The sequence below is a fragment of the Mobula hypostoma genome, chromosome 1, assembly GCF_963921235.1.
Source record: "Mobula hypostoma chromosome 1, sMobHyp1.1, whole genome shotgun sequence".
Classification (NCBI taxonomy): Eukaryota; Metazoa; Chordata; class Chondrichthyes; order Myliobatiformes; family Myliobatidae; genus Mobula; species Mobula hypostoma.
This window is the reverse complement of record NC_086097.1, coordinates 242589921-242614104: the sequence shown is the minus strand read 5'-3', so window position 1 is coordinate 242614104 and position 24184 is coordinate 242589921. Positions and strand designations below refer to the sequence as shown.

Below are 24184 nucleotides of genomic sequence, written 5' to 3'. Positions count from 1 at the left end.
ATCTAGTATTTGTCCCATCTTAACATTAATTGTTATTTTAGTATCTTGAGAAATTTGTACTATTCTTATTGAGATTCACAGTGAGAAGCTACATTTTAACCTTCCTGTGTTTTAATGGTTAAGTTTTGTCATGACTGATAGAACTACGAAGAGTGGGGATTTTTGCTTCACCTAAAGCTATTGAAGATTCAAGATTGTTTATTGTCATTCATCAGTTTACAGGCGTTAAAGGAGTATGAAATAATTGTTCCTCCGGATCCAATGCAGCACAGAAATAACAGTCTGCATAAGGAAGACTATTTTTAAAAAACTAAATAAATACAATACATAAGGTTAGAATATATACATAAAGTGTTGTGTCTTTCCAGATTTGGATTATTACTTTATTTCTAATTACTAGATCTCACTGCTTGTGTGTGGGTTCACAGCTATTGATTGCATTAAGCAATTAACCTCCGCCATCAGATTGGCCGTTATATAATCATGTCCTGGTGGAAGACGTCCTGGTCATCCACTGCACCTAGTCCCATCTCCAGCCCTCTAGACTCTGTCTTGCCACTGGATCCAGATGGGAATTGGGAAGAGAGAGTGAGGCTGACGCTGCGCAACTCTCCCTCACTTAAATCCAAATCACGTGCTAGTCTCGACACCATCATAATGGTGTCGAGGTCTTCATCGACGATGGACGAACAACCATATAATCACTTGTATATTCATTCATTCGTTAGAAGTACTTGTTAGAGCATTTCAATCGATATTTAAATCTGCCTTTCATTAGAACGCTGAGAAGTATGGTCTTTTTACACCAGCTCCTTGCGAACTGTAACATGTTGGTAAATAATGAAACTAGCTTCAACCACCCCTACATGGAGATTGGAGTTATCTATCTATCTAGTTTCAGAAAACGGGGAAAACTCTTGAACGAGTGCAGACTATAAACATAAAGCTGCTACACTATGTATGTACATAAAGTAATACCTGGTATCTTTGTTAGATCTCTGAAAGGCTAGCATTGATGCAGAATTCAACTTCATTTGAAATTTATCCCAAGACTTTGAAGTGATAACATTGGTTATTTAGGTGAAATTTGAAATAATTTACATGATAAAACATTGAGAATAATCTACTTATCTAATATTTCTCAATACATAATTAAAACCTCCGTGCCTGGAATTAGTTTAGCACAGGAGTTACAATGTTTTTAACTTACTGATTTTAAAGAATGGCCTGATTTGTCAACTGGAGAACCTGGAGCTGATTAAAGCACTCATTCGTGGAGGGTATTTAAATAATACTCCTTTTACCTTTCCAGCATAAAGCATAGCATACTGAGTATTTACTGCAGGACCTGCTGATTAACCAACCCAAGATTATGGACAGGCTGTTATCCTCAAATTTATTAAGAGGATTTCTTTCTTGTGATTCTATGTTAAGTTGTTTGCTTTCTGATATAACTTCACCTCAATGCGAGCTATGGACTCACTTTCAAGGACTCTACAATAAACGTTTTCAGTATTATTTATTTATTATTATTTTTTTTATTTGCACGCTGTTTGTCAGTCTTTGTTTCTGTGTAGTTTTTTCATTGATTCTATTGTATTTTCTACTGCGAATGCCTACAAGAAACTGAATCTCAAGGTAGTATATGGTGACATACCTAGTTTGATAATAAACTTGCTTTGAATTTTGGAATACAGTTTATAAAACTAGCACACAGCAATGGTTTTGCTTCAGGCCTTGCTGCCAATGGAAGGTAGGTGAAAATGCACCTGTGGTTAGTTGCATGGAAGATCTCTTTGTTACTGTTGAGTCTACAATTACATGCAACCCTTGCTTTTACCATTGTTTAGGTAATGAAAACAGGCCATACAGAATTCACAAATGACTACCCAAAAGTTTGAGATGCTGAATAAAATTTCCTCTAAGAATTTGTCAGGTTGTGTAGGGTGTGATGGGGCATAAACATTTTTTAACTCTATTTTTCTTAATGCATTTGTATATGATATAACTTTGCATTATGGTGACTAGGATTATTTTCTAGGAACTGTAATATGTAGGCACTTGTATTTTTGACAAGCATTTCATTATATTCTCAGTTGATATTTGTCAGTATGGAGTCTTGACCCATTGTGCGCAAATCTTTTGTTCAAGATGTGTGTTCTAAGATTTCAATCAGCTTGATCTGCACCAACCAGGTAAATAGAATTCCCATTTTATAAACACCCTCCCTCTTCCAACATACAATCGAGTTCCTGTAAAACCAAATTCAAATGTCTAATGTACAGTAGGTTCCAGTTAATTGAGTACATCAGGACCAATACATTTTGACCCAATTAAGCAGCTACCCCAATTAGCCAAAGTTTCATGGAAATAGTTTAAAAAGGTATAAAAAAAGACAAGCTACCATTTAACTGAGTAACAAATGATATATTTATATGAAATACAGAACAAATTAGAAGTCTACTAATACTTCTGCAGTACTATAGAACTGTATTAGTTCCTAATAGTTATCAACAAAGAAATTCATACAGTTTGTGCTGCTATGTTCTTTTGACTATAAATGAACAAAATCCGTGTGGACACAGTGCAGATGATGGACTGCCTTCATTGCCTTCCTACATGAAGTAATGTCAAAAAAAATCACTTCTTAATTCAGCATCCATCAACCCAAATGAATAACATAACAACACAAGCACACATATCTAATGCTATTTAAAAACTGTTTGCTCTAAGCAAGGTATAGTGTCTAACGCCACACAACTGCATGTGACTGACGCTAGTTAAGAAACTGTTAGTGACTAGTCAGTGACCATTTGGCATTGTCTGCACTCAGTGCTGGTACTTCTGAATACAATTGCAATCATTTTGTAAAACCTTGCTTAGTTGTCACAGGTTGCTACGGCCTTTTGTATAGCTAAGATACTTCACATTCATTGTGAAATGAAAACTCTTCCTTTCTCTTCCGTGCTGATATTTCAGGTAAAAGGTTCTCTATTTAATACATAATTGCACGTTGTACTTTTTTAACATCTTTTAAAAAGCAATTTATAACAAAAGTAGAAATCTGGAGTCTTGCTTTCATTTCATTCCTGGTTGGAGGTAATGGTGAATTGATTCTCCAAATAATTTATACTGAGGCTCCATGAATAATGTGGTCTACTACTTAGTACAAAAAAGTATTGACAGCACTGCACCTACAGATGGAAAGAGAGAAGTGGTATTTTTTCTGCAGCAAATACTCTTATTATTAAGGATAAAATGCCATCTATACAGAAAACTATTTATGTAGTTTATGAACTCTAAATAAGCATGGCTTGGACGGTGGAACTCCTTGAAGAAAGCCGCATCTGTCATCAGGGATCACCACCACCCAGGCCGTGCTCTCTTCTCGCTGCTACCATCAAGAAGGTGCTACAGGAGCCTTAGGATGCACACCACCAGGTTCAGGAACAGTTATTATCCCTCTACCATCGTGCTCTTGAACCAGTGTGGATAACTTCACTCTCCTCAACACTTAACTGTCTCCACAAATTATGGATTCACTTTCAAGGACTCTACAACTCGTGTTCTCAATATTATTTTTACTTTTGACTTATTTGTATTTGCATATTTTGCCACCATTTGTACATTGGTTGTCTATCTGTTTTTGTGTAGTTTCTCATTGATTTTGTTGTATTTCTTTGTATCTACTATAAATGTCTGCAAGAAAATGAATCCCAGGGTAGTACTTTGTGACAAGTTCATACTTTGATAATAAATTCACTTCGAACTTTGAGCTTCCTACTGAGGAAAAGTAATTTTTCCAGATAAATATAAAGAATAGTTGTATATAAATCATGTGTAACATCAGTCACATGCATGCAAACAGAGCCATTACAAATTTAATTGGCAGTGGAATCTAACTTTGGTTATCCTTAGCATTGTCTCTAAATGAGACGCAAGATGTGAAATGTTACTGAATTGTTGCAGACATGCAATACTGAACATCCTGTTTCGATTCGTCATTGATTCTAGACATTTAATTGAGGCTTGTTTGAGGATTTTAGAGTGCGTTCATTTGGATTTGTTCCAGTAAAATATTGCAATTATTCTCTTAAATATTTTATTTGTCATGCGTACTTCAAAACATACATTGAAGTGCGCCATTTTGCATCAATGACCAACGCACGCTGCACATGTGCTAGGGGCAGCACACTTCCAGCATTAACTTGACATGCCCACAACTACTAACCCTAACCCATACATCACCAGATTGATGGTACGTGCAGTGTTGTCCTGGAGCCACATATCTGCAAGAACAAGCACACACACAGCGTTTCCTCATCTCGTGCTAGTGGCAGCCACAGACAAACGCAATCCAGCTTGTCTTCCACCGAGTGAACACCCCATCTTAGACATATTAGACAAATATTATTTTCTAATAGTACCGATGACTGTCTTCAAGCATCCTGTAGTTGGTGTTTCATGTGGTGCAATATGGAATCTCTACACCGTAGCAAAACAATAGCATTTGGAAGGGTATCAGTTTGAAAGCAAAGATTTATTGATATTTAAAAATATGTGCATAATGAGCTATTCCCATCTTTGCTACTGGAGGAAATTCTCTGCTGATGCTGTTGGCAGTGTTTTGTTAAAGAGCTGAATTTTCTTCAGGTAAATGAATTACTGTATCATAAAGTTCAGGAGCATCTATTTAAGCCCTGAATGTGTGTCTCCAGTAAACTGATTTGATGCTTTTAAGAGCCTGCAGTGTTGAAAAGCATACTGTGCTGGGAATTTGTGGCATGCATTTCAGTAGAAATAGTCTTTATTTGTATTTTTGCGAATATTGTACACTTATGTCACAATTCATAGTACAAATCATTTCAGTTACCCAGAAGACTTAAATTATTTCTGGATGACATCAGTTTTATTTCTCATATATTCCATGAGCATGTCAAGAGATTTTTATTCAAGTTCCAGCTTTTTGATGTGCATTAGCCTTAAAACCATGGAAGCTTTCTGGAGCAGACAAGATTTATTGAGACCCTGAACATGTGGACCTGGGTCTTTGAGAATGTCTGTTTGCAATGTTTGTTTATGTATAGCTCTTTTCACTGGAACATGGAGGTGTCAGACAGACCAAATGGCATCTTTCACCAGATTGAGAAAGAGCAGTTGCGTGTCCCTGCAGACAGCTCGTAGTCCTGTCTTATGTAGCTGCTTGTGTGAACCTTGACAATTCCATTTCCCTTTCCAGACATCCTTGGTAAGCATAAATCGGGATGGGAATGAAAGGCCACCTTATACCCACTCTATATACTTTTAAGGCAATGTGTCTTGGCACCTTGATCTCCAGCTGTTTATGGAGGATTTGACAGAAATGACCTTTCTTAGTAGCAACCAAATTGTACCACAATATCCTTACTCTTGTGTTCTCTGTCCTGGCTAACGAAGTCATGCATCCCATATGCCTTCTGCATCCTATCTAACTGCACTGCTATCTTCGGGCATCCTTGGACTTTGTGTACTGAGGTTTCTTAATATTCCTTAAGGCTGTCACTCACTGCTGTCAATCTGTTTGGTTTGATGTAAATTATCAAACACGAGACTAAAAACTTCAGCTGAAAATTATGAGGAGTATAGATGAGGTAAATGCAAGCAGGCTTTTTCCACTGAGATTGTATGGGACTACAACCAAAGGTCATAGGTTAAGGATGAATGGCGAAAAGTTTGAGGGGAACATGAGGAGAAACTTTCACTCGGGGTGGTGAGAGTGTGGAATGAGCTATGAGCAAGTGGTGCATGCAAGCTCAATTTCAACGTTTAAGAGGTTTGCATAGTGTTTCATACCCTGTGGGTATTTTGTGACTGTCTTATGAGCATGATGTAATGGTCTTGCGGAGGTCACATGATGTAATTTTCCTGCCAGTGTGAGGTCACATGATGACCTGTTCTCAACAGGTATAAAGGAGACCCCTGGTGTGACGCAGTTAGTTTTCAGTTTAGTTTTGTGTTAGTACGTCAGTTACTCCGTTATGCTGCGTATTTGTCATGACGCAGCTTCGTTTTAAAACGGAGTTTTCCTTTCTATTTTAAGGTGCAAAGATTGGTGCTGGCAGTTTCGCTAATTGCTGCCAGGTTTGTGTTGCATCTATAATTTCCCCTTTTCAGTAGTATTGGAGAGTAAAGAATTTATTAAAGAACGGGAACCTGAAGGATCGGAATAAGGTTGGAGTCATTCGGCGGCTTTATAAAGGATCGACCTTGAGGATTCATTCATAATATAGTGACCTGTATCTGAGATAACTCCTGCAAGAGTGGGGAAGTTGTGCAGTGTTCACTCGCCAGGAAAAGGTCAGTTCCTTTAAGCCATATTCTTTCCTTCGTCGTGAATCCTTTGGAGAATCAGCAGTAACGTCACGTCTTTGAAGAAATCCATTTCCAGAGAAATCTCTCCTTATTGACTGCGTAAATCATTTGGACTTTCAAATGCTTGACTTACCATTTTAAGACTGAGTTCAAATTTACCACTTTAAGAACTGTTTTCGCATTTACCCTTTTAAGAACTGTTCCAGAGTTGCCATATAGCAGTTAACTTCCGGTTATCTTAGTCGTTTGAATATTTTTCTCTGTTTGTTGAGCAGAGTTTAATAAATGTTTGTTTATGAAACCTGCCTCAATTGATAATTCATTGTTGCCGATTACGTGACAATGGGCACATGAATGGTAGGGGTATGGAGGGCTATAGTCCCACTACAGGTCAATGGAAGAAGGCAGTTTAAATGGTTTCAGCATGGACTAGATGGGCTGAGGGGCTTGTTACCGTGGTGTACTTTTCTATGACTCTAAACAATTTTGATCAAAAGTAGTAGCAAATGGATTCAGCCAACGCAATCTCATGTAAACCTTCTGCATTAATTTTTTCAGGTAATGTTGACAAATTGAACACTTGCAATTAGCCTGTTCTTGAAAAATTCTAACCATTTGATTATTGTTTGATTTAGAAGATGTCAGTACAAGCAGAGTTTAAACTTAGGCTGCTGAAAATAAATTAGATAATTCAAGATTTGGTGGCTTTCACCTTGGAAATCAATTTTTTTTAAAGTACTCAGTCACAGGTCAGAATAATCCTCTTAACAATCAGGAGTGTTGTCCAGGTCTGTAATGCCATTAAAGTTCCAAGCAGATTTCCCTCTTCTCCAGCCACCTTCTACCCTCCCCCATTCCCAAGTATTGGCTCTGTTCATTCTCTGCATTCCGTTTTGCTGACAAAAGTTATAGTGAGGCCAGCCTGTGTTGCAAATGAAGTTGGTAATCTGCAATGGCATGCCCCTCTGTCCAAAATTAACAGGCAAGTTTGTTTTAATCACTTCATAGAACGCAATTAGCCCATGAATGCCAGAATCTCTGAACTTTCAAACCAGATCCTAAAGCATTCCATTTACTGAGGAGCATGCTGTGAAGGAAAACAGAACCTTGATACCACCATGCAAAAAATTACTCCTGCAGCATCATTAAGCTTAATTTGCATCTATGCAGGTGGTCTATCAGGTAGTGTGACATTAGACTTAATTTGTATTATGCAATAACTAATGCTTCATAACAAGTGTTTCATTGTACAACTGTTTAAAAAAAATTGCTGTACTGCATCTGTTATATAAAAAATGTTCCTAGAAAATCATGTTTTACAGAAAATGGTTTCTGTAAAACCATTGTCCCTTTGCTCATTGACTCCTATAATTGCAGTGCATTCCTATGGGATGTTTTCTATCATTTAGCTGTTTTATCAGTGATGACAATGTGACCCACTGCTATTATTTAACAGGAGGCCACCACCACCACGACCATTATCCCCTCACTATTAATCAGGCTTCAAAACTTGGTCTCTGTACCTCCCTCTGCAACTGGATCCTTAATTTCCTTATAGGAGACCACAGTCAGTGTGGGTAATAATATCTCCTCACTGACATTCAACACAGGTGCACTTGAAGGATACATGCTCAGTCCTCTGCTCTTTTCACTCTACACACATAACCTACACTCTACACCAATGCCCTTGAATGGAAAATTCTACAAAAGTACTGGATATACTCCAGTCCATCACAGGTAAAGCCCTACCAGCCATATGAGCACATCTACATGATGGTGCAGTAAAGCAACATCATTATCAAAGACCCCCCACCACCTAGCACATGCTGTCTTCTCACTGCTGCCATTAAGAAGAGGGTACGAGAGCCTCTGGACACATGCTATTAGGTTCAGGAAGTTATTACCCCTCATCCATCAGGCTCTCGAACCAAAGGAGGTAACTTCACTCAGCTTTAATTGCTGAATCATTGAAAAGTTCTCACAACCAATGGACTCTTCGTCTCATGTTTTTAATATTACTTATTTATTATTTCTTTCTTTATTCATTATTATTCTATAGATTTATTGAGTATGTCCCAAGAAAGTGAATCTCATGGTTGTCATATGGTGACGTATGTACTTTGATAATAAGTTCACTTTGAACTATTTTATAAATTTGCTGATGTTGGTAGAAGCAGGATATCTACTCCCAAAGCAATTTTTGTATCTGAGATACGGAAGTTTTTCTAGGTCAGGAATAACAAGACTGAGCCGACTAGGCATATGAGTCAAAGACACAAGTTAAGGGAGTCTTTAAAGTGTTTGCTTTTTTTTCCAGAATATTATTGCCCCAATCACCTCTGTGTGAAAAACTCAGAAATTTACTGAATTTTTATCATTTATTTAGACCAACCCACGGTTGACATCAGTTGTCGTCGTCATCATCATCATTATGTGCCGTGTCCTATGTCATGGGTGATCATGGTGTTTAATCTGAGAAGTTGTAATAAACTTTTCAAAACTTTTGCCTGTCCATCCCTTGATGTAACTAATGCATGAATGTCATGTGCTGTCCACCGTGACTTTTTCTTCTATGACAGACGTATCACATCTCTACCACCCCTGTAGTGATATGCTAATTTAGCACAGATAGAAAATTGAGCTGGCACCTTGTTTCATACTGTTTGGCTATTCATTGTGTAGGCTTGCTGACTGAATTTTGGAAATCACAGTATTACTCAATTCAAGGAGCTAATGTTAAAGATCACTATCTGTTCTGATGATATGTGATCTGAGCCTGAAGTAATTTAAGAAAATTAATTTCAAATAGCAACTTTTGTAATTCACATTATTGATTTATTATTATCACGTACTGAGATGCAGTGAAATGCTTTTTTTGCATGCCATCTAGAGATACCATTCCTACATGAGTACATCAAGTAGTAAAAAGAAGAAACAATGCAGAAAATAGCATTACTGTTGTGAATAAGGTGCAATGTTGGTAAACAAATATTAATGCAAAGGCCACAGTGGAGTCCTTACTTGATTGATCAAGGGTTCATCTTTTAGCATAGGAATGCTCCATTGAAGAGTCTAATAACTGTCCTTGAGACTGGTGGTCTGTCAGGATATTTGAACTTCTGCTTGATGGGAGAGGGGAGTGGAGAATGTGACTAGCATGGGAGGGGTCCTTGATTATATTGACTACTTGGAGGTAGTGCAGAGTCTTTGGAGGGAAAGTTGGTTTACAAGATGGTCTAGGTTGTATTCACACAATTCTGCAATTCCATGCAGCGCACACAAAATGCTGGAGGAACTCAGCAGGCCAGGCAACATCTATGGAAAAAAGTACAGTCGATGCTTCAAGCCAAGACTCTTCAGCAGGACTGAGGTTTTGGTGTACTTTCTTGGCCATTGTGTCCACGTGGTTGATTCAGAACAAACTTTTTAATTTATACCTAGGAACTTGAAGCTTTCAACTCCACCTCAGCACTAATGGAGAAGACGTTCTTGTTGCCTATCCTTACTAATTGCAGTCTCTTGTTTGAAAGTACTGGATCCAATTGCAAAGGGGTTCATAGTTGTAGACTTAGGTTAGAAATGAGTTTAGATACTCCAAAGATCAGTGTAGGGCTGGGGAGATGGTGCAGGCTTGGTCCGTGGTAAGCGTAGGTCAAGGTTGTCTCAGAGGGGCTGGCCACGATGTATGCCATGACCAACCATGATGCATGTCTTGACCAACAGGGGTTAGTCATTAAAGCACACTGCCTTAATTTTCTTTGGCACCAGGATGCTAGTGTCTATTACAAGCAGGTTGGAACCTCTTTGGATTAGGGAAAGTTTAAAGATATCTCTGAATACAACGGGTTCCGGTTAGTTGGGCCCTTGATTAATTGAGGCAGCTGCTTATTTGGGACAGGAGACTGTTACCAAACAGTTTCTAACTAGCGTCAGTCACATCCACTTGCATGGCTGTTTGACACTGCACCATGCTTCAAGTGAACAGTTTTAAATAGAGTCTGTTTGTGGGTTCAAAAAAAGTGATTTTTGTCACTGATAGTTGGCAAGAAATAAGCAGGAAAACAATTCAGAACTGTTTTGCTCATTGTGGTTTCAAGTATTCAGGTTTGGAGATGTCAGAATTGTCAAGAGTGAAAATGAAATGATTTCACTACTTCAACAAGTTAGGAACTACAAAGAATTTGAAGGTGTCAACAATCGTCTTGAATATGAAATTGAAAATTTGGAGGATGTAGTCATTTACAAACATAACCTGTGACTCAGTTAAATAGTAGTTTATCTTTTACTTATACCTTTTTAACTATTACCATTGAGGCAGCCGCTTAATTGGGCCAAAATGTCCTGGTCCTGATATGTCCACTGTATTCCTATCAGCTCATCCTTGATTTTAAACAAAATATGGAAAAGACACCAATTCTGGCTTGATAATGTTCTTCTAAGGGAGAAAATATCATACTTGCCTTGTTTGCAGATAATCAGTCATTTTTGGATGAAAATAATTGACACTTAACTACTTGCCTATCAAGTTATTTGGGGAGCTAGGAATAAGACCATGAGACATAGGAGCAGAATTAGGCAATTTGGCCCATCGAGCCTGCTCCACCTTTCAATCATGGCTGGTCCTTTTTTCCCCTCATCAGCCCCATTCCCTATAACCTTTGATGCCGTGTCCAAACAAGAGCCTATCAAGCTCTGCCCAAAATACATCTAATGACCAGGTCTCCACAGCTGCCTGTGGTAATAAATTCCACAAATTCACCACCCTCTGGCTAAAGAAATTTTGCTACATCACTGTTTTAAATGAATGCCCCTCTATCCTGAGGCTTTACCATCTTGTCCTAGACTCCCCCACCACGGGAAACATCCTTTCCACATCTACTCTGTCTAGGCCTTTCACCATTCAAAATGTTTCAATGAGATCCTCCCTCATCCTTCTAGATTCCAGTGAGTACAGACCCAGAGCTATCAAACGTTCCTCGTATGATAACCCACTCATTTTCGGAATCATCCTTGTGAACTTCCTCTGAACACTCTCCAATGCCAGCACGTCTTTTAGATGAGGAACCCAAAACTGTTCACAATACTCAAGGTGAGGCCTCACCAGTGCCTTATAGAACCTCAGCATCACATCCCTTCTCTTGTATCCTAGACCTCTTGACATGAGTGCTGATGTTATATTTACCTTCCCCACCACTGACTGTACCTGCAAGTTAATCTTTAGGTTGTTCTACACAAGGACTCCCAAGTCCCTTTGTGTCTCAGATTTTTAGATTTTCTCCCTGTTTAGAAAATAGTCTGCACATTTATTTCTCTTACCAAAGTGCATATCCATGCATTTTCCAACATTGTATTTCATTTGCCACTTTCTTGCCCATTCTCCTAATCTAAGCCCTGCAGCATACCTGTTTCCTCAATGCTACCAGCCCCTCCACAAAACTTTGTACCACCTGCAAACCTGGCAAGGAAGCCATCTATTGCACCATTTAAATCATTTATCATTTATAAACAGTATAAAAAGAAGCCAACACCAGCTCCTGCAGAACACCACTAGTCACTGGCAGCCAACCAGCAAAAGATCCTTTTATTCCCACACGCTGCTCCTACCAATCAGCCAATGCTCTAACCTTGATAGTAACTTACCTGTAATGGGCAGTAAAGGCTGGTATGAAACGTTCAGTAAGAATTTTAGAAATGTTAAAACTACTTTGATTTGAAGCCATCTGGATAAGTTTTACAAAATTTTAAATTATTCTTTCCTAGGTATGATTATCGTGAGATATTGCACAATTCCACCTTCTGTTTGGTTCCAAGAGGTCGTAGACTGGGATCTTTCCGATTCCTGGAGGCTTTGCAGGTAAATGATACTGCTGCTGTGCTTCTTAAAAATAAAATTAAAAGTTTGTAGCGTATCTGTGTACATTATAAACAACAATTTAGTTTTATAATGTAGAAATACAAACGTTTGTATTTGAATTGTGCACTTGGTTCTCAGCAGCCTATCCATTAAACCCTTTATGATGTAAGATTTATTTAATGATATAGCGTGGAGTAGGCCTTTCCACGTCTTCAAGCCATACCACCCCAGAAACCCCAACAACCTCAATTTAACCCTATCTTAACCACGGGACAATTTACAATGACCCTTTAACCCAGCCAGTATGCCCATGGACTGTGGGAGGAGACCAGAGAACCCAGATAATTGACATGAAATCATGCCAAAGACAGTCCATAGCATGAATAAAGATACTCAAAATATTCGGCAGATGCTGGGGTCAAAGCAACATGCTGGAGGAACTCAGCAGGTCAGGCAGCATCCGTGGAAACGACGAAGGGTTCCGGCCTGAAACGTTGACTGATCGTTTCCACGGATGCTGCCTGACCTGCTCAATAAAAATACACTGCAGGCTCCACAAAGAATAATTGAAATCATACCAAAGACAGTCCGTAGCATGAATAAAAATACACTGCAGGCTCCACAAAGAATAAGTTGGTCTGAGGTGCAGTTAAAGGTTCATAACAGGGTTACAACACAAAATGCTGGAGGAACTCAGCAGGTCAGGCAGCATCTATGGAAATGAATAAAGAATTGACTTTTTGGGCCAAGACCCTTCTTCAGGACTGGAAAGGAAGGGAGGGAAGATGCCAGAATAAAAAGGTGGGGGTTATTTGCTGGGACTAGTATATACACATAAAGATGTGGAATCATTGTGTATTTTCCCTTTTGGAAGTGTGTAAAGTTCTGAAAGGACGGAACAATTTTTAATTCTTGTACACGGAAGATGTAGGACTTAAAATGAAGAATCATTGATGCATGTAAAAGGCAGACGTTCTTGCTTGGGATTGGTGTTTGAGAACTTAGTAGGTCCTAACAAATTTAGATTGTATAAATGGATGGAGAAACTGATAAAAGTATAGTGGAACAAATTTAGTGACAAAGACTTAGAAGAAATTGTTTCTCAGGTTATTGCTAGCTGGATAAAGTAATTAGCTGTCAGGGTATCACAGTGATGTGCTTGTTTCTATATTGTTCAGTGGCTACATTAACCATCCAGAAATCTGGGCACGTGGAGCTGAACTCCCATTGCAACTTTATTAACACTTACCTGTTATGCAATGTGCCGAACAAGAGCCTCAGCAACTGGAGTTTAAGGGACTTGAGTTGCTCCATTTGAGGAGAGTTCATGGGAATGTCAGGAGAATTAAATGAGATTAGTAAATGGATGCTTGATCGTTGATCCTTCTCAGAGTGTAGAATGCCCTGTTTATGAATTGTTTAACTTTTTAACCCGGCAAACCTAACGATGGGCTATAAATGCCGGTGGTGCTTAGAGCCTGAGAATTTTGAGATACGTCATGTTGTGATTTTTTTTTCCAATCACTGAATATAAATCTATCTTCTGGGAAATGTGGAAAAGGGAACTTAAGTTCCAAACTGGAAGAGAAATGACAAGTGTGAAAATCTTCTATTTAAAAAAAAAACTACAGTTCTAGATTGTTTCACGATTAATAAAGGATATTTTTGATTTCATATCTTTTCACAATATTTATTTTTAAAATGCTTTTGTACATTTTTAGTTAGTTTCCATATTTCCTTTACAGGCTGCATGTATTCCAGTTATGTTAAGTAATGGCTGGGAATTGCCATTTTCAGAAGTCATCGACTGGAACCAAGCTATTGTCATTGGAGATGAGAGGTTGCTACTGCAGGTATGTTGGGGGGAAAGGGGGTGTTGTAACCCCATCTTTTTTTAAAAAAAACTTAAGCTATTTTGAAAAAATTCAGTCTGTGAGGATGGACCGCAAGACGGAAATTGTAAATTTTTGGTAGAAAAACATCTGGTTTTTATTTCAAATAATAAATACAGAAAATTACTTGAAATGTTAACTCCTTTTCTCTTCCCACATGTACAACCTACTAGTATTTCCTGACTTTTATTTTAGGGTTCCTGAATTTGTGCTTTTTTAAAATTTATTTCCATTACCTGTAATTGGTTGCTGTTGATCAGAGGTTCCCAACCTGGGGTTCAGTTAATGGTAAGGGTCTATGGCATAAAAAAGTTATAGAGCATTCTGTTATCTCCAATAAGACTTAACAAGTGTATTGCTTGCAATTTTGTCCTGCACTCTGTATTGGAGGTGTGATGATGGAGAAAATATATTGGACAAGGATTCTGTCTAGTATCGATAAATATGGAGAAGGCTCTTCAGATTTTGAAACTGGTATAGATTATTTAACGAGCATTTTAATTAAGATGTATGGTAGATAGAAACAGGGCAGTGTTGTTGTAAGGAGATAGATTAAGAATAAAGAGGTGCAAATAGTAACAGAAATCTCGTAGTTATAAAGTCAGGAATAGATACCACTCTTGAGTTATGATGTTGTCAAGTGCACCTTGGAATTAATTCAGCAAATAATATCAGGTGCTTGGATGAATACAGATAAAATTACAGAATATGGCAAGCTAAGGTTTTTCAGGTAGCTTCTATAGACTGATGGAGAAAGATGACTTATTAATGTTTTAATATTTAATCTTAAATATTGCTTATTGTAATTTTTACCTATCAAATTAGAATTTTTTAAAGACAGGTTTAAATAGGATGTTATCATATGAAACAAGCCATCTGGCCTATTGCGTTTGCTTCTCCCGATATTTATAGTAAAACTAAATCTTTATTTAGAAGTTGCATGAATTTAGTTTGCAAATTCAGAGAAGAGAATGACACCTCTCTCTCCTCTTTTTCTATCTACTGACATCTTTTATAAACCTACTGATTCCCAAGGCTATCCTGCCACCTCTTCCCACCCTGTCTCCTGGAAAAAAAAATGCTATTCACTTTATTCAGTTCCTTCGTTTCTGCCACATCTGTTCCCAGGATGAGGCTTTCCTTTTCAGGACATCCGAGATGTCCTCCTTCAAAGAACAGGGTTTCCCTTCCTCCACCATTGATGCTGCCCTCATTCACATTTCACATACATCCACACTCACCCCATCCCCCCCATCTTAACAGGGATAGAGTCCCACTTGTCCTTATCTACAGCCCAATGAGCCTCTATACAACACTTCATTCTCCATAATATCTGCCATCTTCAAAAAGATTCAACCACCAAACACCCTCCCCCACCCCCCCATCTCTGCAAGCGACAGAAATGCTAAACCTGTCTATTAACCTCCTCCCTCATCTCCATTCAGAGCCCCAAGCAGTCCTCTGTGAATCTGTTGGAACCATCAATTGTATCCAGAGCTCCCAATGCCGCCTTCCGCTTCATCGAGCTCTTCTGTTCTGTCCGCCAAAAGCAGAATTTCCTGGTGGCCAATCGTTTTAATCCCTGTCTCCTTTCCCATGGTCTCCTCTTCTGACAAGATGAGGCCACTCTCAGTTGGAGGAGCAAAACCCCCATTTTCTATCTGGGTAGCCCCCAACCCGATGGGGTGAACATCGATTTCTTCTTCCAGTAATTTTTTTTCTTTTTTTTCTTTTCCCCTCCTCTTCTATTCCCCACTCTGGTCTTGTACCTCTATACACCTGCCTATCACTGTCCCCTGGTGCCCCTTCCTCCTCTTCTCCCATGATCCATTGTTCTGTCCTATCAGAGTCCTTTTTCTCCAGCCCTTCGCCTTTCCCACCTACCTGGCTTCACTTTCTAGCTAGTCCTCCTCCTCCATCCATCTTTTTATTCTAGCATCTTGCCCCTTCCTTTCCAGTCCTGAAGAAGGGTCTCAGCCCAAAATGTGGACTCTTTATTCATTTCCATAAATGTTGCCTGATCTGCTGAGTTCCTCTAGCATTTTGTCTGTGTGGCTCTGAATTTCTGGCATTTGCAGAATCTTTTATGTTTGTTTTCATATGATGTATTGCTTTGAGTCTGTGGAAAGGCATTACCAATCCCTTTGGTATGTGTATTTGTATTGCTGAAAGCAGGGGCCTCCATTAATGATGTTGACCGTTCCTGCTATGTTAGGAAAACAGTTATTCCACTGCACTTGCGTCACTTGAAGCTGAGTGGCGGCTGGTGGCGCAATGGCATCAGCGCCAGACTCCAGAGCGAAGGCTCCCGAGTTCGAATCCAAGTCGGGCCACCCCCGAGCACACTTCCCATTCGTGCCGGGTTGAGCGTCGAGCTAGCCACTCGGCCTCATTTAAAAAAAAAGAAGGGTTGAGTCGGGAACATTGTGACCCGGTTAATCCAAAAGGAGACCAATCCCGACACCACACACCAGACAAGAATGGCTGACTGCCTGGTACAACATGCTAAAAAAAATATTTTATCTGACATAATTGGTTACATGTTTAATATTGAATCAAGATTACAGTTCAGAAAACTGTTATAAAGTTGCATTAAATATTTAAGTTTTAATATGACTTAAATCATGTTTTTCTAAAATTATTTATGAATATAATGCTCATTCTTGTATATATGTTGATACTCATTTATTCTCAGGGCTGTTAGTGTGATGACTGACTCTAGAATTTATAATGCATAATAATTAGGAAAATTAAATTTCCCACTATTATTTTCTAATGATATTCTGTGCAAGTTGCATAGAGATTATTTTCGTACTACATTGTTGTACTTGCAATGAATTTTCTAGCTGTGATTTTTAAAATTTTATTTTCATTTCCTGTTTTCAGTTGAACTGCAATTTAAACCACATACTGGCGTACTGCAGGAGGCCAATTACAGGCTTCTGAGATGTATTAAATGCTTCTTCGTAAAAACAGTGATTAAAACATTTAACAACTTCACTTTCCAGATAATTATTAGTCGCAGCAACTAGATTGATTCATAATAGCCTCTGTTTTGCTGCCAAGCTTGCTAGAGATTCTGGTACCTAACTGAAATGTGAAAAGCTCAGATTTGCTGGCTGAGTTCCACTGGCTATTTCCAAGCTCTTAATCCGATGGTTGAGCAGCAGTTTGCTGGAATTCCCAAATATTTTTGGAAGGATCCTCCCTCTGATCAGTCACCTGACTACCCACATTCAGTTCTTTCAGCTACAAGGTGATTTGCAGGTTTGGTTTAATTGTATTTGCAGTCATATTTTTAAATAGTGTTTCAAGTTCTTTTAGGAAAACCAAAATAGAACACAGAACACCAAAACAGAAGAGGCCCTTCAGCCTGACATTTTAAACTACTCTAAGATCAATCTAATCCTTCCTCCCTACATAGCTGCCCGTTGGAGATTTGTTCAGAACAGAGGAACATCCATTTGGAATAGAATGAGAAGAAATTTCTTTAGCCAGAAAGTGGTGAATCTGTGGAATTCGTTGCCACAGGTGGCTGTGGAGGCCAAGTCATTGGGTATATTTAAGGCAAAGGGTGATAGATTCTTGATTAGTCAGGGCATTAAGGGATACAGGGAGAAGGCAGGAGATTAGTGTTGAGAGGGAAATTGATCCACCAATACGAAATAGTGGAACAGAGTTGATGGGTTGAATAGCCTCGTTCTGCCCCTATATGTTATGGTCTTTTTCTCTTATTTTTCTATCATCCATATGCCTATCTAAGAATTTCTTACATCCCCCTAATTTTTCTGCCTCTACTAACACCGACCAGGCATTCCACATACTCACTACCTCTGACATTTTCACCGCCAACGCCCCCCCCACCCCCCCCCCCACTTTCTTCCAGTCACTTTAAAATTATGCCCCCGGTATCAGACATTTCTGCCCTGAGGTAAAGTTTCTGGCTCTTTATGCAATCTATGACTCTTATCAGGTACACTGAATGCATTGAAGTTTTTGATAACTATTTAAATCCATTAATTTCTTTAAATTGTCTTAAACGTTTAAGTTTTAGTCACTTTGAGGATGACATGGTGGCATAGGAATTAAGTGTAATGCTATTGCAGTGCCAGCAATCAGCAATTAGATTTAATTCCCACCACTGCCAGTAAACAGTTTATACATTCGTACATTCTCCCTGTGGCCACAAGAGTTTTCTCCCAAGTGCTTCAGTTTCCCCAACATTCCAGAGATGTATATTTAGGGTTAGTGAGTTTGTGGCAGATTATGTTGGTGCTGAAAGTGTGGCAGCACACGTGGACTGCCCAGCACAATCCTCGCCGATCTGATTTGACATAAACCCTGCATCTCACTGTATTTTTTTTTATGTACATGTGGCAAAAAAAAGCTAATCTAAAAAGTAATCTTAGGAATGCTTCCCATTATTCTTGACACTGAAGTGTTTTTTTTAAAGCAAAAGGTACATGGCTTTACCTCTGCAAGATTAATGTCTAATAATGAAGCTTAATGTAAGTTCCAGTATACAAGTGTAAAAGAGAACAAAATTATTGTTTCTCTGGTTTTGAAGCAGCACCAAAAACCTAGTGAGATTTAAAAATACAGTAACTTAAATACATACATAAATTGAGTGTGTGTCCATAAAGTGAAGCTAGGCACAGAAGTGTCTGTACGTAAGGTGATTGACAGGAAATTTATAAAGTGGTAGTGTGGAGGGGTGGGTTAGTGGGTCTGTCTCAGCAGTTAATATGCAGAGCTTGTTCTGACCCGCATGTAACCTAATCATGTTGATCGAGGCCCAGCTCGTCACATGGCCTCACTGGTTGGTGCAGGTTGCCCTCAGCAATATTCTTCAGAGGTAAGTTTGGGGCTTTTCAGTCTCATTCTTAGCTCCCTGTAATCCAGACATTGCTTACCTGACAGCCTATGTCACTGGCTATCTGTATTCCGCCCCAGAATTTCGCTACCCATTTGTTAACAACCTTAAGCAGCATTCCACCCTGTCCTTTATGTAATGGCCACAGAAATGCCTGTATTCCAACCACCATACTTCTAATTATTGAAATCTCTAGAACTCTCATTCCTTTTTCTATTCCAACCCATGCAAGAACTTATTTGCACTTGCCTAAATAACCAGCACTGTTCAGGGCAAATATGGGTTGAAAAGCATAGTACATTTTGTGGGCTACTTCACAATTTATCTGCTCATCTTCATTTAAGGAATCCGTCATTAAGAGCCCCCATCACCCAGGACATTTCCTGTTCTCATTGCTACCATCAGGAAGAAGGGACAGGAGCTTGAAGTTACACATTCAATGATTTAGGAACTGCTTCTCTGCCATCCGATTTCTGAATGGACAATCAGCCCATGAACACTACCTCACTACTTTTTTTATTTCTAATTTTGCATTCATTACTTATTTAATTTAATTTTGATTTCCCACATGGCATAGGATTTACATCCAGCAAACCCCTATTTGGGAATAAGTCAAAATCCAACCACCAGGGCACAAAAGTATGTGATGTATCCCCCTACTTGCCAACTACTGTTGTCATTCTTTGTTTTTTATCCTCAGTCTCTGGAGCAATGATGAGTTTACTCCTGTTATTTCATTCAACTTGGTTGATTTAAGGCTACAAGCAGAAGCACATTGCCTTTCTGTCCTAGAATGAAACATAAACTATTAAAGGAAGTGCTGTTGTTAGTAAAACAAAGTAACTTATAAAATATATTTGAAGCTTGGTGTTTAATTTATGATTTTTATTAAATGCATTGACTCAGAATGATCAATCAGTGGAAATTGTCATTTTATATCTTTTTAAAACAATGGTTTGATTTATGCTTCCTCCACTGGGGAAAGGAAGGATGTGCAGAGATGACACTGTTAACCTGAAATCTGTTTTATTAGTTGTTGGTCTGTTTCACGCGTACTATTACTCAAGTGTCTTGCAAATTCATTACCAAACTGAAGCAATAAGTTGTTAGTTTTCCTCTGTGAAGATAAAGTATTGGTCAATTAGTAAACTTGATGAAGTTTACATTTTGTACAATTGCTGATCATGCGTTCTCTTGTCTTACAGATACCATCAACTGTAAGGTCTATTAATCAGAACAAAATCTTAGCACTTAGGCAGCAGACACAGTTCTTATGGGACGCTTATTTTTCTTCAGTTGAGAGGATAGTATTGACTACGTTAGAAGTGAGTATGACTTTGCAATTTAACCTTTAATTCATTCATAATTTTATGAAAATGTTGTGAACTTTCTGAACCAACTAAAGATTGAAGTTTTTAAACCCATTTAGAGATCATTCATCAGATTAATTTCTACTTGTGATTATGTCTACTGTAAAATTTTCACTGTCTACAAGCAGCATATTGTATATGGAAACATTATCCAATGCCACAAAATTATTCTGTACATGAAAATACAGTGACAGTATAAATGGGTTATTTAGTTCTCAGGGGGCCTATAGCCAGTTAAATTGTCTGCAGCATGCCATACTGCTTGTGCTCATCAAGCTTCATGAATGGAAGCGAGTGCTGAATATTTTAATTTGTGTGCATGTATATTAGCATATTTATTTAGATGTCATTCACACTGTGGCCTTATCAACATTTAATCAGCAGCATCTCACTTCCATTCATTTTAGTTGAGTAACTTCTCAAAGTTTGGGTTGATGAGAATTACATTTTATAAAGAACATTGAAGTTACCAATTTTATGAAATACTTTTAATGTTGTTAAATTGTTTGTTGCTGTTTTCTACTGCTAAATTGGTGGGGTAATCAGACCAATATGATCATCCATTCGGAACTATGCCCGACTGATATTTCATTGCGTAGACTACACAGCTGCTATCAATGATGAATTGATTAGTGAGGCCATGTGACAAAAGTTTACCCTTATCTTTGAGATTCACTTTAAAGTCTCCATTCTTAAAAGCTAGAATCAATCTATAAAGAATTAAAATTTTGAAGGCATGCTTTGTATTCCCCAGCAGAAAAACATGTACTATGTTGTCTAGATACGGGAAGAAGTTTAACTCTTACATGTGATAAGGTGGACTAGCTAGCATTTACAGCAATAGTTCTGTTATACCTTGAGCACCTCATTAAAATTCATCAAGATGTTACAATATTTCAAGCTTTCTCCCCATCATAGTGAGTATTGGATCTATGTACAGGAGGGGGTGGGTGGCAGAAGTGGATAGGGCTTTGGAAGTTGTGGGGAGTGGGGGAGACAATAGGAATAAATGTGCGTAATGGATAACCAGTTCCCAGTGCTGATTTTATTGAATGAAAAGCCTAGACAGCTTTCCGAAAATTACCATTCTGAACCATCATCCAAGTTTTTCACCCAATGTAGGAGAATTACAATCAGCTGTAAAAAGCAGATTTGTCATTTCTCTTGCCTTCCACTATTCAATCTTTTGCAGCCCCATTTGTTCCTATAACTATAAAAATGCAAATTCAGCTTAGCTGGGGATTTGAGTCCAGAGATGAGTGGTTCTGTGCAACGTCTAAAGTCATAATTTTTGCCGCATGGTTACACAGCTACTCAATTTGCAAATATTTGCTATGATGCAATTGACTATTTAGAGACCATGACTTGATTAACAAAGCTTTTCTCACTATAATAAACATTCCTGAATACACAGAAAAATGTCAGTTTCTAGTTCCATGTTATGAGGATTGGGGGGGGGGGTGAGGGCTTGTGTTCCTAGAAAACGGTCCATATCATGATTTTCTGTAAGAAACCAAGTCACCTGCATATACATCAAGGAGATTTTTCTGCATAAGTGCCATAAAAGTGAATTTTATTCTGTATGTTTTAAATTTTGGGTAGTGATTTGTGAACTTCCATTACCTGAGTTGAGGGTCACCTGCAACAGGAACTGGTCTTCAACATATTTCTATTGTATCCTGTCTTGACATTGCAAGAACTTCCTGTTCACCTTTGTTAATATGATTAATGAACAGCAATGATACATGAAACTTCTTTTTACTGGACATCTTGGAAACACAGTTTGTTAGCACCCTCGCTAACAGCAACTGGACTCAGCAAAGAGAAAGCCAACTTTCTTGAACTCTGCGTCTAGGGTCGGTATCACTTGGGTCCCATCAAAACCAGAAAGTCGGGATGTTTCGACTATCCGAACCGTGATCTGTGTGAATACTGTGTAAATACTACCCCCATGCAATTAGCCATCGCCAAGAAATAACAGATCGTACACTACAGACAAATATGAAGAATGCATACTTACCAATTTTAGCTTTATCGAATGGTTAGTAGGAAAAAGAAAAGGGAAGAAAAAATGGAAGGGCCCATAAGTTAACCCAGTCTCCACATGCATATAAAGTTGGAGCTCATGTTGAAGTTGTCTTTAACTCGCAAGCTGGTCCCACGGTCTGTGGGAAAGCCCACACCATCTCCTGAATGTTTCAGAAATCCATCTCCAACAAACAGACTCCTTCACTGGAATATTGGCCCTTCCTCCTTGAAGTCATTCATCTGCACAAAGCACCCTGCGTAACCAGGACGGCATCCTCAGACCTCTTCCCTTTTGTCTTTTCCCAGCTCCCACCAAAAAGACTTCAACCCACACCAGTGTTCATCACAAAAACCTCTCCACTCAGCTTTCTCCAGAACCTTCTCCCAATTCCACCATACTGATTGACTGATGCAACTCTCCTAAGATGAACATCACAACCCCTTATTTCTAACTGAAACCCAATCAGCAGAACACTACTTCTGCAAAAGTCTATTAAATGAAATACCCTACAGCATTAGCAGTAAAAAATCTTAATCAGTGCATTACATATGAAGATCCCTATCCAATAGTTTGACCATTTTACTTGAATGCCTTGAGACACCAGACAGCAGCTGCTTGACTTGTAGGGTTCCTATTGACATTGATCTTTGAAACTTGCTATTCAATGGATTCTGGTTCACTGGGACACATCGTGACCCATTTTGGCCCAATTAGCTGAAGCTTCATGGAAATAATTTAAAATGCTAAAAAAAGAAGCTGTTGTTCAACTGAGTCACAAATTATGCTTTTAAGTGGAATGCAAAGCACTACCAATACTACTGGCAACTGTCTGTCATATCCAATGATCACAGGAAACCTGTGCGGGAAAGCTTTTGGGGTGGAGTGCACTGGGCCAGTTCTCGACCTCAGAAGTCCAGGTCTGGTGGTACGAGTAGATATGAGGACTGGGGCCTTCCCTGGTTGCTGTGGATGACCATGACTACTCCTGTGCCTCGTCATGCTCTTCGCTCTCTACATGTCACAGAACCACTTACCTGGTCGTTAGATTTCACTGTAGATGTTATCAGCCTAGTCTGCTAGAGCTGACCGCATGTTAGGACAGGCATGTTCCTATCTCACCAGCGTATGAAGCCTAGTTTAGCCCACCTGTCGAAGCAGTGTACCGGTGTATAGTCGCATGCATACAGCTGCTTTGAGCCACAGCTGAGTGTCCATTGGGGACCAAAAGCAACTTTCAAGATGATTGTCAATACCTTCAAATTCTTCATAGTTCCTCGCTTGTTGAAGTAGTGAAATCATTTCATTTTCACTTCTGACAGTTTCTGGCATCTCCAAGTATCAATGCTTATTTCTCACCAACTATCAGTAACAAAGATCACTGCTTTTCGAACTCAAATACATGTAACTGATGCTATTTAAAATGCATGGTGTAGCATCTAACAGACGCACAGCTGTGTGCGATTGAGGCTAGTTAAAGCCCGTTCATCAAGTCCTCTGCCCCAGTGAAGTGGCATATTATCCCAAATAAATGAAGGGAATCTCAGCAATTTTCATGATTTGTTTTTGTTCTTTAAGAATTGTCCCAAATAAGCAGCTGTCATGGTTAAATAATGGACCAATTAGTAGTGTAGTCTACACATGCTTGAAAGTGACTACGGCAATGGAAGTAAATCCCTAAAGGGTAGACTAGAAGCATAGTAAGGGATCTTATTTTTCTAGAAAAATCTCAATTTTTCTGTAGATATATGAACAGTAAAAGGAAGAGATGTTAAGTATGAGGTTATGGAATTGCAATCAGTGGCATGCACCCTTTGA

At 38.8% G+C, this 24184-nt stretch overlaps 1 protein-coding gene across 1 annotated transcript in view; it reads left to right on the top strand.

Moving 5' to 3' along the window:
- The window catches only part of LOC134355806 (exostosin-1-like), a 139116-nt gene that overhangs the window by 69554 nt on the left and 45378 nt on the right, over positions 1-24184 (top strand). The window contains exons 2-4 of the mRNA XM_063066245.1: positions 12112-12205; positions 13951-14058; positions 20176-20295. Of these exons, the coding sequence (XP_062922315.1) occupies positions 12112-12205; positions 13951-14058; positions 20176-20295 (322 nt within the window). The remainder of the gene's footprint in view (positions 1-12111; positions 12206-13950; positions 14059-20175; positions 20296-24184) is intronic.